Consider the following 17,528-nt stretch of genomic DNA (forward strand, 5'->3'; position numbering starts at 1 on the left):
CAATGTCATCCTGTGTGAGTAGGAACCGGCTTGTCTGAGCTGCTGATATATTGCTGCTCACTTGGCTGCCCGGTGAGTTATTGGCTTTATATGCACTTAACGCCGTGTGACTGATAATCTCCATGTTATACGTGTTATTCGTGTATGGAATATCTTATCACAAGGCAATGTGATTGGGTTCTGGGGGTTAAAATTACTAGTCATGGGAACAAGCACAAATAATTGATCTCACGGTGTTTGTATTGTGGATAAACCACAATAAATTATTAAACCCTCTGCGTCCTTGTTTCTTTACCTAGGGCCCCGCAAGCTGTTGTACTACAAGTGGCCAACATGGTTTAACCCTTTATTATATATTAAAGAATTCTCTGAGTTGTAGTTCGAGAGCTTTTGGGGCAAAGGGGTTATGTAATGATGCTGCTGCTGCTGCTGCTGCTAGAGTTGACAGGGTTGCAGCCTGCCAGTTGCTTTCTTCATCATCACCATTTATTTATTTATCTATTTATAAGGCACCAGCAAGTTATTTCACAAAGGTAATTCTCCTTTAGGCAACTCTGTGGAAAACAAGAGTCTCCAGTAATTTCTCATGATCTTAGTTAAAGCTTTGTTCTGCTATAACTACCCCTGTATGTGCCTTTCAGTTACTTCTACTAAAGGGAATTCTTGTGAGTCTTTATATTACTTTATAGATCAGAAAACATAGCCCAACCGCCTTCATCCATAGATGTAGCTGCTCTCTCTTGCACCCCATGATTTTGCAAAGCTTAACTTCTATCCTGTATAGTCAAATAACCTGGTTACCTTTTAGTTCATTTGTTAACCCTGTATGGTTTTCAGTGTGTGGCGTTATGTGTTGGTTGTAGGGATGTACCGAATCCAGGATTCGGCCAAGATTAGGTCTTTTTCAGCAGGATTCGGATTCGGCTGAATCCTTCTGCCCGGCCAAACCGAATCCGAATTTGCATATGCAAATTAGGGACGGGGAGGGAAATCGTGTGACTTTGTCAGAAAACAAGTAAGTAAAAATTGTTTTCCCATTACCATCCCTAATTTGCATATGCAAATTAGGGTTCGGTATTCAGCCAAATCCAAAATAGTGGATTCGGTGCATCCCTAGTTGGTTCTCCTTTGTCCGACTGCAAGCTATGCATCATCGGTATTGGCACATGTAAACAAAATTACCTCCCCTCTGGTTTGGGGAATACTGAAAATATTGTTTGTTTAAGGCATTAAGTTGGAAGCCGATTTATAATGCCTGGCAAAAAAGCTTTGATGTCAGTGAGTGGGCTCTTTCTGGCTTTGCTGTACCTCTTGCCGCTTGAATGGCCTTTCTTATGAAGCTCATCTGCTTTTTGTCTGTCAAGGAACAACTGAACAAGAAGTGCTAATACAGTACACAATTCTAGTAAATTGGAATCTGGAAGTAAAAAAAGAACAGCTGCGATGTTGTGCAAATAAAGACCACACTCTGCATTCTAATATAACATTAAGGGGCCAATTCATTAACTTCGAGTGAAGGATTCGAAGTAAAAAAACTTCAAATTTCGAAGTGTTTTTTGGGCTACTTCGACCATCGAATGGGCTACTTCGACCTTCGACTATGACTTTGAATCGAAGGATTCGAACTAAAAATCGTTTGACTATTCGACCATTCGATAGTCGAAGTACTGTCTGTTTAAGAAAAAACTTCGACCCCCTAGTTCGCCACCTAAAAGCTACCGAACCCAATGTTAGCCTATGGGGAAGGTCCCCATAGGCTTGGCTAAGTTTTTTTGGTTGAAGGATAATCCTTCGATCGTTGGATTAAAATCCTTCGAACCGTTCGATTCGAAGGATTATTCCTTCGATCATTTGATCAAACTTTTTTGCACGATATTCGAAGTCGAAGGATTTTCATTCCCAGTCGAATATCGAGGGTTAATTAACCCTCGATATTCGACCCTTGATGCATTGGCCCCCAAGTAAGAAGTCATTTCAGAAGCAGAGGATGTTGGTACTTTAAATAACTGTGATGGGCAAATGTTTCTTCAGTCTTTGATGGCAACACAGCAAAGTTCCTGGGGGCCCTGGTGCAGCCACAGCAGAGTTTCCGGTTCCATATAAAGTTTAAATATGCAGTTCATCTTTTTCAAGGATAATGAGTGACAACTAATCTATCCTCAGGACCTGATTTACCAGCCTGCTTAAAGGGGTTGTTCACCTTTGTGTTAACTATTAGTATGGTGTAGCGAGTGATATGTTGAGACAATTTGCAATGGTTTTTCATGTTTTATTATTTATGGTTTTTGAGTTATTTCGTTTTTAATTCAGCAACCCTCAAGTTTGCAATTTCAGCATCTGGTTGTGAGGGTCCAAATTACCCTAGCAACCATGCATGGATTTGAATAAGAGAGCAATGCCAAATTGCCATTGCATTTGTAGCCTTACGGAGTATTTGTTTTTTTTAGATTGGGTCAGTTACCCCCATTTGAAAGCCGGAAAGAGTCAGAAGAACTAGGCAAATAATTAAAAACTATATATAAAAAATAATGAAGGCCAATTGAAAAGTTGCTTAGAATTGACCATTCTGTAAAATACTAAAAGTTCACTTAAAGATGAACCACCACTTTAAGGCAGGCTGCTCTTTTTTGAAAAATAACAGTGGTTTGGATAAAAAAAAACTTTGTGACATAACACAATATTGAGCCCTGATGATGGCACTACTGCATTATTACAAATAGACATTTTATCTGTTAGTGGGGCTCATTCAACACTGGGCAAATTGGCACCTGGGCAGTAACCCATAGCAACAAATTAGTGATTAGCTTTTTTCAACCATATACAAGTTGAACACTGAAAGGTGCAATTTTGCCCAGGATTTTACCCTCAATATCCTTTTAATGGGTATGTTCAGTTTCGGACCTAGGACTGAAGAACTTTCTATGCAATTGCAATACAGTTTGGTTTATAGTATTTTTTTATTTCCCGGTATTTCAAGATATTTACAGCTGAAAATTGCCCTGTATAATCCTAAAGGATCTCCTCACTTCTTATTTAATACTTTAATGTACCTCAGACCTCCTTGCCCACTTTTTACCTTCGTTATCTCTCCTATTCTCGCCTCCACTACATTGCAGCCAGATAAGCCTGGTTATAATGACATTCAGCATATGGGGCACATTTACTAAGCTCCAGTGAAGGATTCGAAGTTAAGAAACTTCGAATTTTGAAGTTTTTTTTTGGGTACTTCGACCATCGAATAGGCTACTTCGACCTTCGACTTCGATTCGAACAATTAAAACTAAAAATCGTTCGACTATTCGACCATTCGATAGTCGAAGTACTGTCTCTTTAAAAAAAACTTTGACTACCTACTTCGCCACCTAAAACCTACCGAGCACCAATGGTAGCCTATGGGGACCTTCCCCATAAGGTTTCTAGGCTTTTTTTTAATCCTTTTTTCGATCGATGGATTAAAATCCTTCAAATCGTTCGATTCTAAGGAATTAAACTTCGATCGAACCATTTTTCTTCCGATCGAACAAAGGATTTTGCAGTTAATCCTTCGACTTCGATATTCGAAGTCGGAGGATTTTACTTTGAGGGTTGATTAACCCTTGATATTCGACCCTTAGTAAATGTGCCCCTATGGGTGCAGTGTGGTCTGACAGCACAGTCTACTAATTCTAGAGCATTAACACTGTAAGGGAGTTATTTATTAAAGTCTGAATTTTTAGAGATTTATTATACCCCGAGGATGGAAAAAGTCTGAATATGAAAGTTGATTTTGGTGAATCATTGTCACTTAAAGTGGGGGGTTCCCCTTTAAAGTAACTTCTAGTATGTTATATAATGGCTAATTCTAAGCAACTTTTCAATTGGTTACCATTATTCCTTTTTTATAGTTTTATAGTTATTTTCTTTTGACTCTTTGCAGCTTTCAAGTGGGCATCGCTGGCCCCTTCTAAAAAGCGAATGCTCTGTAAGGCTACGAATGTATTGTTATTGCTACTTTTGTATTGCTCATCTTTCTAATCTAACCTCTCCTATTCATAGTCCAGTCTCTTATTCAGATCATTGCATGGTTGCTAGGGTAATTTGACTCTAGTTACCAGATTGCTTAAAATGCAAATTGAAGAGCTGCTGAATAAAAAACGAAATAACTGAAAACCCTTAATAAAAAATGAAAACCAATTTCTGTGTAATATTTCTGCATTTGAAGGTTGTAATATTCTTTCAAAACTTATAACGTAAGCACTTTTTTAAATGGACAGATACTGGAAATTTCTGTTGCAATATGTGATTATTTAGAACACAACATGAAAATGATGGCACCTTCAGTCCCATGTACATGTCCAGCTTTTTCAAAGAGTCTTAATTTAGTCCTTAAAAGATTTCATTGATTGAAGAGAGGTCTGCCTCTGGGGTGCTACTCTACCCATTTCCTGTACTCATTTGCTTAATGGCACTGCTGATTTTCTCAGGTGCAAGGAGCTTTATTCTGCTTGATTAGTGAAGATTTTAGTAAAAAATGTTGGACCGATCACCTCAAGCTGCCTTTGTTCTGCAGTACTGCAGGATACATCTGTGTGTATGAAATGTCAAATATTCCTGCTCTTGGATTTTCATTTTAAATGCGTAATAACTGGAGGTTGTGTAGTCTGTAAAAGCAGTATTGCTGGGTTTAAGTCTTCTTGTTGTACAGGTATAGGATCCCTTATCCGGAAACCCGATATCCAGAAAGCTCCAAATTACGGAATGGCTGTCTCCCATAGACTCCATTTTATCCAAATAATCCAAATTTTTAAAAATGCTTTCCTTTTTCTGTGTAATAATATAGTAGCTTGTACTTGATCCCAACTAAGATATAATTAATCCTTATTGGAAGCAAAACCAGGGTTTATTTAATGTTTAAATGAATTTCTAGTAGACTAAAGGTATGAAGACCCAAATTACGTAAAGATCCGTTATCCGGAAAACCCCAGGTCCCGAGCATTCTGGATAAAAGATCCTATACCTGTACTAGAAAATGGCTAATTATCCTAGATGGGGTGGTTCACTTTTTTTAGTATGTTATAGAATGGCCTGGCCAATTCTAAGAAACTTTTTAAATGGTTTTCATTATTTTTTTTTATAGTTTTGTTTAATTATTTGCCTTTTTCTTCTGACCCCATCTAGTTTGTTCCCACAGCTTCTAGCCTAAGGGGCTCAGGGGCCCTGATATAGGAAGGGGGGGCAGGGGCGATCCTGGCCCCTCCGCTGCCTGAGGCAGCAGCAGTTGCTGCTGCCCCCCTCCCCCGGAAATTTGCTTAAAGTACCAGGAGCAGCATTTTTGCTGCCCCTGGTACCTAGTGGGGCGCTGCCGCCTGAGGCGACAGCCTCAACTTGCCTCATTGGCGAAGCATCCCTGGGGGGGGGAATACTGCAGCTTGTCTCCCTCTCAGCAGCAATCAGTCCCTCATAGGGAGGACTCTTCTCCAAAAAGGGGACTGGCAGTGCACTTGTCTGCCTGGATGGCACTGCGATCGGTCCCAAACTACTTGGCACCCCTACTGCCATAATCACTGATGTTCTAGTGATGAAAGCCTCCCACCCCATTTATACCATTGTTTGTATCTGATAATCTGGAGATTTCATGTACAACTTCGGATTGCACTGATTTAGTCTTTCATCAATAAAAACAAGAATAAGGAGAAGGGGAAAAAACTGAATATTTTTTCATGTTGGTTTTGGGAAGTGATCAACTTTGGCTAATGGGCCACAAGTCAGTGATCGCTGATTTTCATTATGATTGGCATCCATGTTAAAGGGTTTGTTTACCTTTGAGTTAACTTTTAGTATGATGTATAGAGTAGTATTCTGTGACAATTTGCATTTGGTTTTCATTTTTTACTATTTGTGTTATTTCGCTTTTTATTCAGAAGCTCTCCAGTTTGCAGGTTCAGCAATCTGGTTGCTAGGGCCCAAATTCCCCTAGCAACCATACATTGATTTGAAAAAAAGACTGGGATATGAATAGGAGAGGGCTTGAATAGAAAGATGCATAATAGAAAATAACAATAGCAATACATTTGTAGCTTTAAAGAGCATTTGTTTTTTAGATGAGGTCAGTGACCCCCATTTGAAAGCTGGAAAGAGTTGGAAGAAAAAGGAAATAATTAAAAAATTGCTTAGAATTAGGCATTCTGTAACATAGTAAAAGTTACCTTAAAGGTGAACCACCCCTTTAAAGATTTTTGCCATTTTGCATATTTCAGTTGCGAATTCTGACAGTATAAAGTACAATACAGAAAATGAACTTGCCTCTGCTGACACTTTGTAATGAGATGCTTGATGACTTGTTTCTGTTTTGCAGCCTTGGGAGCCCTATTGTTTCTTCCTCAGCCATGGCGCTGGTTGCTGGTTCTGCTGCTTATCAGGTGCTCAGAGGTGTTACTGGAACGTTCCCTACTCAGTCTGCAACATTACTAGCGAGGGCCCCTGCTTTGTGCGCTCATACTATGAATAGGTGGGTGCTCTCTCTAGAGGCATTAGTAAATATTGTTTGTAAAGTGATGTGGTGGCAGATCTGTTGTTGCAGGAGACAGAGGCTCATTAAACTCTCAAACAGGAGGCCTTTGTTGCAGCCATTCTAGGACCGAGTGCTTTCGTAAGTAACCCCTTTTCATTGATTGTACAGCTAGTGGTTTTTTCACATTCAGCAGTCGTAATGGTGTGGATGAACCTGGTGTCTTGCCCTGAACTGCTACTAGATATTTAACCGTTCTGTTTATTGGTAGCACATAATTATGAACGTATTGTCTGAATACCCACTGAAAAGAAAATATTTCCTTATAACACTCACATGTGGATTTATTTGACATAGACGGAGAATGTCTTCAAGTCAACAGACTGATCACTTGGAGAGAACTGCAAATACCTTTAGACAAGAGGTAACTGACCTTTATTTCTATTCTGCTGCCTTGACTTCTTAATATTGATTCTTCTGTCAAACAGTTCCGTGTTGTGTTACTGCCTTTAGCTTTATCTTTCTACGCCTTCTATTTAATTTACTCATGATTGGTAGGAAAGTGTTCATTTCAGTAGATAAACAGAATTTTTTGAAGAGAGAAAGGCCTCCTAGTGTTAGGTTCATTGTAAGACGCAAAACAGTTCAAAGTTAATGTATAATTGCTCAAAGTGCCTTTTTGTATTTTTCCACTTAAATTAGTTTTTTGTTTTTTTTTGTTTTCAGATGCTAATATCATGTTTTTTTTTCCATAGCTGCTTTGAGCTGTTTTGCTGGGGGTATTTGAAAAAAAGAATGAGGTGGTCCTCTTTTTGCATGTGATAGTGAATGTTCCTATATACTGAAACATGTCAGTATCTCTAACATAGAGGTATTGTCACAAGTGAACATAATTTTCTCAGTTTGGGGGGGAGAGACTTACTGGGGCTAAAAAAAGAATCACTGATTGGTTGCTATCGGTTACTGTTCTGTTGCAAATTTACCCAATCTTGCCCAATTTATAATAGTAATAAACCTTCATGTATCTTGTCAAGTGTTCTTTGTTTTTGGTTGGAGTAAATGTTCATCATATGGGAAATTGTCCATATGTTGCTATAATGCTAATGAATAGTTTGCATCAATAATCAAGACATTTTATTAAATTAAAGGGGTTGTTCACCTTTGAGATACATTTTTGTATAATGTAGAGAGTTATATTCTGAGACAATTTGCAATTGGTTTTGATTTCTTATTATTTTTGGTTTTTGAGTTATTTGGCTTTTTATTCAGCAGCTCTCCAGTTTGCAATTTTAGTAATCTGATTGCTAGGGTCCAAAATGACCCTAGCAACCATGCAATGATTTGAATAATAGACTGGAATATGAATAGGAGAGGCCTGATTAGAAATATGAGTAATAAAAATGTAGCAATAACAATAAATGTGTAGCCTTACACAGTAGTGATGTGCGGGTCGAGAATTTCTCTACCCTAACCCGACCGCTCCCGACCCGGGCCTGCTGCTCCCCTTTATTTATAGAGCCGCGCCCGCCCGCAGTGACGTCACAAAAGGGACGGGGCGCAAGTCTATAAATTCTGGCGCCGGAGGCCGGCAGTACTATCTCGACCTGCACCCGCCCACGACCTACGCATTTTGTCCTCGGGTCGGCCCGCACATCACTATTACACAGCATTTGTTTTTTTAACTTTTTATTCAGCAGCTCTCCATTTAAGCAATCTGGCTACTAGGGCCCAAATTCCCCTAGCAACCAAACAGACTGGAATATGAATAGGAGAGGGCCTGAATAGAAAGACAAGTAATAGAAATTAACAATAGCAATACATTTGTAACTTTAAAGAGCATTTGTTTTTAGATGGGGTCAGTTTGAAAGCTGGAAAGAGTCAGAAGAAGAAGGCAAATAAAAATTAAATAACGAAGACCAATTGAAAAGTTTTTCTTTTTTTAGAATTGACGATTCTATAACATGCTGAAAGTTAATATAAGGGTTAACCACCCCTTTTATTACTATCCATTTTTTATAAAGTTGCAACATGTGAATAAAAAGAGATTGGGATGATTCTATATTTGATTGCAAATAGTACAAAAACATTTCAAATGCTGAAACTGAAATGTTTTTTTTTCTTTCTTAAGAGTATATGCTTGTTTTGTATTTGAAGCCAGCAACACATTTCAAAATATTTGGGAGAGGGCAGTATTGGACTGGTGTCCCTCACCCAGGGGCCCACTAGACACATACGTTTGCCTACTGCCACATCTGCCCTGGCTGCCATCACTGCTCAACCTGTGCTCTTAAATGTTTACAAGCAGGGTTAAAGTAAAAGTTAAGCTTTCCAAAGCATACCATTTACAGAGCATAGATCTCTGTTATGCTCAGCCTTGCCAGTATAATGACTACAGAAAATGGATAAGGAGGAGAGCGTTGTTAAAAGAAGAGATGAGACAGCACAGTGGGAAAGATGCCCCTGTCCCAACTTGTTTTAGCATATATTTTGCAGGAAACAATGTCATTTCTCAGTTTCAACCTCTGATATGTTGTCTGTTTGCAATGAAATATCAGACTTATGTGATTTGCAAATTATCCCATTCTATTTTTATTTACATTTTATTAGGGTTGCACTGAATCCACTATTTTGGATTCGGCCAAACCTCCGAATCCTTAACGAAAGATTCGGCCGAATACCGTACCGAATCCAAATCCTAATTTGTATATGCAAATTAGGGGTGGGAAGGGAAACATTTTTACTTGTTTTGTGACAAAAAGTCATGCGATTTCCCTCCCCACCCCTAATTTGCATACACAAATTCGTATTCGGTTCAGCCGGGCAGAAGGATTCTGCCGAATCCGAATCCTGCTGAAAAAGGCAGAATCCCGAACCGAATCCTGGATTCAGTGCAATAATGGTGTTGTATTAGCAATTTATCAGTGTATTATAAAATATATATGGCCAATGAATAAATATATGTTCTTATCATTTTAAATTCATTATCATCAATTAACTAATCAAAATGAATATGTATCATTCTTGTAATTGTAATTAGCCCCAGCAATGGACACATCTCAGCCTCAGAATATTGTGATGATGTTTTACGTAGTGCTACTGTTTGGCAATAGAAATTTACATCACTTATGATAAGGCTTTGTCAGGGCTAAAATTAACTTTCAGTATGACACCGACAGTGATCTTCTAAGACAATTTGCAATTGGTCTGTGTTTTTTTAATATAACTTTTTGTTTAGCAGTTTACTTTCCAAGTATCTAAGATGCAAATCCTAATTGCTTCTTTGCATAGATGAGATTTCTTTACTCCTGATGTCCAATGAAACTATTTCTTATCTTTATATTTCATTCTGTTGCAGTTTCTGTATATGGTTTAGCTTTGTGCGAGAGGGGAATTACACCTATAAGAGATGTGATATTTCTTCCCACATAGCAGAGAAAATGCCGTCAGCATGGATATGTAACGGCTATTAATCTACATCAGTGGTCCCCAACCAGTAGCTCGTGAGCAACATGTTGCTCTCCAAACCTTTGGATGTTGCTCCCAATGGCCTCAAAGTAGAAGATTATTTTTGAATTCCAGGCTTGGAGGCAAGTTTTGGTTGTATAAAAACCAGGTGTACTGCCAAACAGAGCCTCAATGTAGGTTGACAATCCACATAGGGGCTACCAAATGGCCAATTACAGCACTTATTTGGCACCCCAAGAACATTTCTTATGCTAGTGTTGCTCCCCAACTCCTTTACTTCTGAATGTTGCTCACGGGTTCAAAAGGTTGGGGATCCCTGATCTACATAATATAATGATTGTTAGGGTAGTTTATTTTCGTCCACTCCTAACACCTCTTAGGCCAGTCTTTTCACCCTTCTTATATTCCTGTCACATGTTTTGGAACCCTACCAGCAATGCAATATAGTTTCTAATTGGTAATAACGCCCTTTTGGACTTCATGCTGATCACTGCCTCACCACATTATTATATTTTCTTCTTTTTATCAGATAATCTCTCCTGCCAAGGTCTGTGGGATCACCAATGAATCTGCAACTGTGAAAAGAGTGCGCCTTGCTATTGCCAATCGGGAATTTACTTTTAAAGCAGGGCAGTGGTAAGTCATATATATTTCTCAGCAGTGATTCTTGCAGTCATTTGCTTCCTGTGAAAAAGATATTAGTGTGTTATTTCAGTAACCAGAGAAGGAACTGATTAGTGTTTCTTATTTCTGACTTCTGTCTATTTGTGCTGACTAATATTTCCCCTTATCAATGGTGCTTATCCTGCTATGTGATAGATACTATGAGACATTTTACAGGAATATAATCCTACAAATGGAATGGGGAAATTGTGACATTTTTTATATCGTCGGAAAGGGCTTCCATTGCTTGAAGTTTTGATGGTTTTCTCACTTGCATTTACCATGGACTGCCAAAGGAATTGAATGAATAATGCTGCAAGCAAATCAACTGTCATTTCACATTTAAGTAACTCCTAGGGAAGCATTTGTCAGATATGTTTTATTTGGATAGAAGTCTTTTGCATTATTTTTTTTAGTTTCACCCAATTATTGGCAGAGAGATTCTGAAATAATATTTGCCTTTATGGTAGCTATGCCAGGTTCCTTCTTTTATCTTATCTCATTCCCTGTAGTATTGCTCTTGCTTTCTTTTGCTACCATTTATAATAGTGGTTTTTATGACAGATACTGTTCCCTTTCTTTACCTTGAGCCATGTACAGTAACTACTTGAACCCCTAAAATCAGCCTTCATGGAAACTTTGGTAATGGGGGTAAATCCTTAAAGCCATTGGGTTGTACCAACTGTTACTTTTGCATGTACAGTGAAACCTCAATTTTAGATCCCCTGATTTTAAGTTTTCCCTCAGTTTACATTGTTCTTTTGTGGTCCCACATATATATTATGCATAATACATTTCCCTGATTTTAATGGGGTTTCTACTGTATAACAAAACCAGAAATGAACCTGCCCATGGTATCGTCACAGAAATATCAGGTTTGTTTTGATGGGCTTTGGACCAATGCATTGTTAAGGCAGAGCTGTCATTTCAATATAAAGACTATTGATCACAATCCCATTTGTTGCTGTTCCCAGTTGCAGCAAAGTCGGTACTTTTGGAATACCGTTGAAATCTTGTAGGCCCAATGACATAAGTATGCTGCCAAACAAAGAAGCCTATGATTAAAGAAGCCTATGATTAAGGGATTTGCTCCCGAAACGTGTCGGGTGATGTTGGTCTGTGATCTGTTGAAATAAACCACCATTCTTTTTATCTGGAGTGCCACCTTCAATCATTTTCTAACACATCATGCTGCCAAATTGCATTTGGAATTGTGGGAATCCAAATGGGGAAAATAAACAGTTATAGCCTGTATCTGGCAACCTCCAGGGACATTTTTTAATGCCTGTGTGGCTCCCCAAAACATTCCATGAGGCTCCACACAATATTTTTTCCGTTCTTTATTAGCTTCTTGTTCTGAACTTGCATCTAACCCAAGAGATGTTGACTGGTAACATTGAGGTTTTAAATCTCAAATGTTTTTTAATAGGATATAAAGTGTTTGATGGTATTACATAGAAGGATCTGAGATTCTGCTGCCGCTGCAAGAAATTCTATGGAGATATTATATCACTATTATGACTATATAAATTACTGGGTAGTGCACCTTGCTTTGCGAGACTTCCTAAGAATGAATGAATGCAGTGAATATATCGGATGTCCGCCATGATTTAGCCCAGTCTTACAGGCATTGTAAAATTTAAATGCTATTTCAGTTTGAGGAATATTTAGCCAGGTAATAAACATTCTATCATGCAGGTCAGTGATGTTGATTTTAAATATTATGTAGGTGAGGAAAAAACATTTAAAAAGTGTATTATCTTGACATGCTTGCATGCTCTTTATTACTATCCTGGTAACACATATGCACAGTTGCCATTTAGCTGCATGTTTTATGACTGTTCACATTTCTGCCACGTTTTTATTCTCTATCTTTTCAACCATTTAATTTAATATTCTACTCATTTATCTTTCCCCTGAGGTCTCATGCAATCAGTTATGTGATTGCCAATGGTAGCTGGCGGTTGTATGGGCTATGCCCCCTCACTTTTTCTCAGCAGAAGAGCATGGCTTTATTAAATCATTGTATGAAACCCAGCTCATGCTTGAATATACCAGAGAATTCACCAGTGGGCACTGTTAATTGCAGGCTTCCGCTAAAGATCTACAATAATATCATTCCTTTCTTCTTTGTACCATAAACCTCTGCAGCATCTGATTTAGTACTTTGTACATCTGATGAGTCTGAGTTGGCCCTAGGGGCCCCAGTCCTGACACAGTATACACCACAATCTTTGCAGCCTCAGTGATCTCTGTTTCTGTCTCTGGAGGAATAAGGGAAAACATTAGATATGGATAGAGAATTATACAGTAGCATATCTCCCAATTCAACATTTTCCATTACAGGTATGAGATCCGTTATCTGAAAACCCATTATCCAGAGAATGCTGAATTACAAAAAAGGGCGTCTCCCATATACTCCATTTTAATTAATTATTTCACTTTTTTTTTCATTTTACTCTATAATAATAAACCAGTACATTGTACTTGATCCTAATTAAGATATAGTTAATCTTTAATGGAGGCCACACAATCTTAATGTTTACATGATTTTCTAGTAGACTTAAGGTACGAAGATCCAAATTACCGAAAGATCCATTATCTGGATCCCGAGTATTCTGGAGAACAGGTACCTTACCTGTAATACATTAACACAGTCCACATAAGGAATTCCATCCATGCTAAAGGTGTGTGCGTGCAAGCTATTACACCAACACACACACAGTAAAAAGTCTTCCAAACTTTCTTTTTTAACCACACACATAATTCAGTACTTATCCCTTCCTCTCTTTTCAACATTCAAACAAAAGATGATTTAAAAGAGATGAAAGTTGAACATTAATAAGCTATCAAAATTCAGAGCTGAGGTGTAAAGATAGGATAATCACTGTCAAAGAAAAGAATACAAGATTATTACATTGTATACTCTAGCCCCTTATGAGAACTGGAACTGAGGCCTTCATTTTATGGGTTATTTTAAAGGGCACTTTTAATGAATAACTTAAAGCCTATAATTTTTAATAACAACTGGATTCCTTAGGACCTCCTTCCTCTGACCTGCCATGTTGTATAGCTGCTTTTTATAACACAGCACGTATCGTCAGAGACTTTACAAGATCACCAGGATTGGCTAGCCTGGATACAGCTCCAGCACATTTAAATGACACTCGGGGGGGCCTTAACTTTACTGCATGACATCATTCTTTTAAGGGGGCTTATTTACCAAAGGTCGAATGTTAGCATTTTTTATACTTCGAATGAACTTACAACTTGAATGTTATCCTTTTGAAGAAAAATCTCAAATGGAAAAAACACGATTCTGTGAGTTCGAGTTGCGAAACCCAAAAACTCAAAGTTTTTGTCGAAAAAAAGTTTGAATCGTTCAAATTTCGGGCAAAAAACCTCGAACATCATGCAGGCTATTAACATCATCAAATGGTTCAAGGGACCTCTGCCATTGACTCCTACATGACCTAGACAGGTTTTAGATGGTGTATTTTCATATTCAAGCTATTTCCACGTCCGGGTATAATAAATCTCGAAAAATGTCAGCAATCTGGTTGCTAGGGTCCATAATATCCTAGCAACCATGTTTTGATTTGAATAAGAGACTGGAATATGTATAGGAGAGGCCTGAATAGAAAGATGAGTAATAAAAAGTAGCAATAACAATACATTTTAGCCTTACACAGCATTTGTTTTTTTAGCTGGGATCAGTGACCCCCATTTGGAAGTTGGAAAGAATTAGGAGAAAAAGGCAAATAATTTAGAAACTACAAAAGTAAATAATGATGACTTATTGAAAACACCCCTTTAAGATAAGCAAAGATACAATTGTAACTACTGTATTTTAGATTAGCAAGTCTCTTGGGATAACTGAGACTCACAGCTTAAAGGGAAATTTGCCTACATTAGCAAAACTGACCCTAAAACTTCCAGAAATGTGTTCAAACTTTCCATAATCTGCCAAATGTAAAATAAACATGGTATTTAGGGGGTGTGGCCACAAAATGAGCATGGTCCCTCTTTCTGATTTTCAAATGTTGGGAGGTATGGATGGCGTGTCACTAAGCTCTGATTATAACCAATGGCATCACTAAGAACCCTTTATAAGGCTATAATATACTGCTCATGTGTATTATATGCTGAGAATTTATACCAGGACCGTATACAGAGCAAGATTTAATATAATAAATATATTCATCCAACGGACTAATATTTCTTACTCAAGCCTTCAGGATTGCTCATCCCAAACTAGCCAAAATAAGGACAGGCCTGATATGTTAAATCTCAGAGGAATCTATGGGAAATGGTCACAATTATTTTTAGCTAGTTTCTATTTTATTCAGTACAATACATATTGCTATTGATCAGTACTTGTGAAATGAAGTATTTACTGATGGAGCAGCACATGCACACTACGGTAAAGAAATCCCTGGGAAAATGAGTAAAGATGGCTGCAGGGAACACCCTTAGAATGTAGCCTGGGTCCCTGCGGCGTAGAAGGTACAGCCTGAGGTATAAAGTAAGCTGTTTTGTTCATTTTTGTTTAACGAATTGGCATCTTCTAGTGAATATGACATTGTCTTTAATGTCCCATGCCATGACTGAATCAAAGCTATTTCAAACTGTGCCGTTCAGCAGCCAGGGAAGGCTGCCTGTTTCAAGGTCCAGATAATAATAATAAATGTCATGCAATATGCCTGTGGCGCCCTTGGGCAGGTTCGGGCTATAAACATCTCCTGGAGGGGAGCATTTGCCATGCAGCTATCCAGTCTGACCGTTTTAATAAGATAGATAGTACTTTTTATAGTGAAGCTCAGGCGACATTTGTCACTAGAGGGAGCTGTGGCCAAACACTTGGCAACAGAGAGGAAAATAACAGAATCACAAATAAGGTACAATATCATGCCTTTCTATGCCAAAAATAGCTCCTTTTGGTTTAATTCCTTTCATTATTTGTAAATATATGACTAAAAATACTAATATTACCTGCAGGGAAACCTATTCAATGTCCCTGTTTGATTTTTGTCAACTTAATATTAAAGATCTAGGGGTCTGCCACTACAATAGCAGAGCTAGCAGTTTAATAAGAGGTGGATTTAAGCCTTTAAAAAAACAATGACTTCACTCAGGACTGTTGCTTGTCGGGAAGCCTTTGATAATTGTAGTATTATATTTTTCTCCCACTCTGAATAAATGTAATAGAACTGTTATGAGCATCTCTGACAAATACTGGATACAATAAAATGATGTAATTTAATAGACATTTTTTTTCTGTTGGAGCCATGTTAGAGTATCTTAGGCCACTGTATTTAGACTTCTATGTAATTATGCCACATGTTTTCTATTATTTTAATAAGGACAAGTAAGCCCTGCCAACTGTTAAAAAAAAAAACCATTTAAATTCATGCACTGGCCTTATTATTTATTAAGTTAGAAATGTAGGTTGCTTTGTTTTTTCTTCTTTGTAATCAAACTAAGGCTTGTAAGAGGTTCCAGCCAGTCTCAATTTAGATAATGCCGACTTGATAATTTTATAAAGCAGAAACTCCATTAAAGAGATACAGCAATAACTTTCTGTCCCTCTTTTTTTCTGTCTCATGTTCTCTTTTACATACTTTTTTTTTTTAAATTCTATTCTGTATTTTTCAACTTAAGGGTTTTTGTGGAGGGACTTTTTCGGGGTTTTTGCTGACGGCATAGTTTGTAGTTCCCTAGTTAGGGGGGATAATACATTTGCTTCCTCCCCACCCATGCACTCTGAATGGCAATTGCCTTAAAGAACTGACAGAATTCTTTTGTACAACCCTTTGTACTCTGAAGCATTTATTGTTAACCTATGGGTCATTACAGAAAATTGGGTCTCCATACGGTCTACAGGGAGTTCCCATGATCCCCTTTGATACAGTGCCATTAGAGCCAGGCCAAGTAGTAATGGCAACCCAGGCACTCAGCCCTATCCTCTTATCCACATCTCCATGCGCCATTCCACATTCCACCCAGCCGCAGCACCCTACCACTAAACTCCTACTTCAGCTTTCGGTCCACTCTGCCCTTTCCCCTGAAACTGAATTTCCTTTGAACCTTCCTCAAGATCAACCGCTGCAGATAATTTGCACTCCCCCCAAATAAGCCCAAGGCACCCACCATGGCTGGATCTAGGGGTAGGCAGAAGAGGCATGTACCAAGGGGGCATTGCATACATGACTCTTTTTGCCGTCTGTGAATGCAGACTTGACTTTCCTTTGTAACAGCTCACCAACAATGTGGAAGTTCAGCAGCTGGTAAATTAGGTCCATTTTACCCTAGCCAACCATGCAGTGATTTGGATGGCAGTCTGGAGGATGAATAAGAGAAGACCTGAGTTTTAAAAAAAAAAAAAAAAAAAGTAAATTTTTTGGTGCCGGGGTTAGTGACTCCTATTGCTAACTGGAAAGAGACAGAAGAGGAGAGCGAAGGGAGAAGAATTAAAAAAGCAAATTAAAAAAACAAAGACCAATTTGGATTCATTTAGACTGAGGTGATTGAAGAGGAAGGGAATTAAGTCATTTTTTCATCTATATAATATTTTCTCATGACCAATTCAGTGGTACTGTTTATAGCTAGATTTGTGTGTACGCTTTTGTTTCTCTCTTTGAGAAAAGGCAAAAGGATTTATGATTCAGACACAGATACAAGGGAGCAAAACTGATTGAAAAATACACACATAAATAAGGGCATAATCTTATGAGGTGGATAATAAGTAAAGATGTTTGAAGGACGGAGCTGGTCTCACGGGTGGGGTGAGACCAAGTACCAAGTTCAGCCTGTGACCTGATGGAAATGACTAGGCAGCACTCCTCCTCCCTAAATTGTATTTGTATTAGTACATACTCTCCATGTTTGTGTTATTTGCTGTAATAGTTTTAGA

At 38.2% G+C, this 17,528-nt stretch overlaps 1 protein-coding gene across 2 annotated transcripts in view; it reads left to right on the top strand.

Annotated features, from left to right (window-relative positions):
* Window positions 1-23: 23 nt before the first annotated feature.
* The window catches only part of oxnad1.L (oxidoreductase NAD-binding domain containing 1 L homeolog), a 35,453-nt gene continuing 17,948 nt past the window's right edge, over window positions 24-17,528 (top strand). Inside the window, 4 exon segments of one of the 2 annotated variants that reach the window (NM_001086375.1) lie at window positions 24-72; window positions 6,335-6,487; window positions 6,845-6,911; window positions 10,482-10,588. In NM_001086375.1, coding sequence (NP_001079844.1) covers window positions 6,366-6,487; window positions 6,845-6,911; window positions 10,482-10,588 — 296 coding nt within the window. In that variant the 5' untranslated portion in view covers window positions 24-72; window positions 6,335-6,365. 2 annotated transcript variants of the gene reach the window in all.

The sequence above is a fragment of the Xenopus laevis genome, chromosome 6L (genome assembly GCF_017654675.1).
Source record: "Xenopus laevis strain J_2021 chromosome 6L, Xenopus_laevis_v10.1, whole genome shotgun sequence".
NCBI lineage: Eukaryota > Metazoa > Chordata > Amphibia > Anura > Pipidae > Xenopus > Xenopus laevis.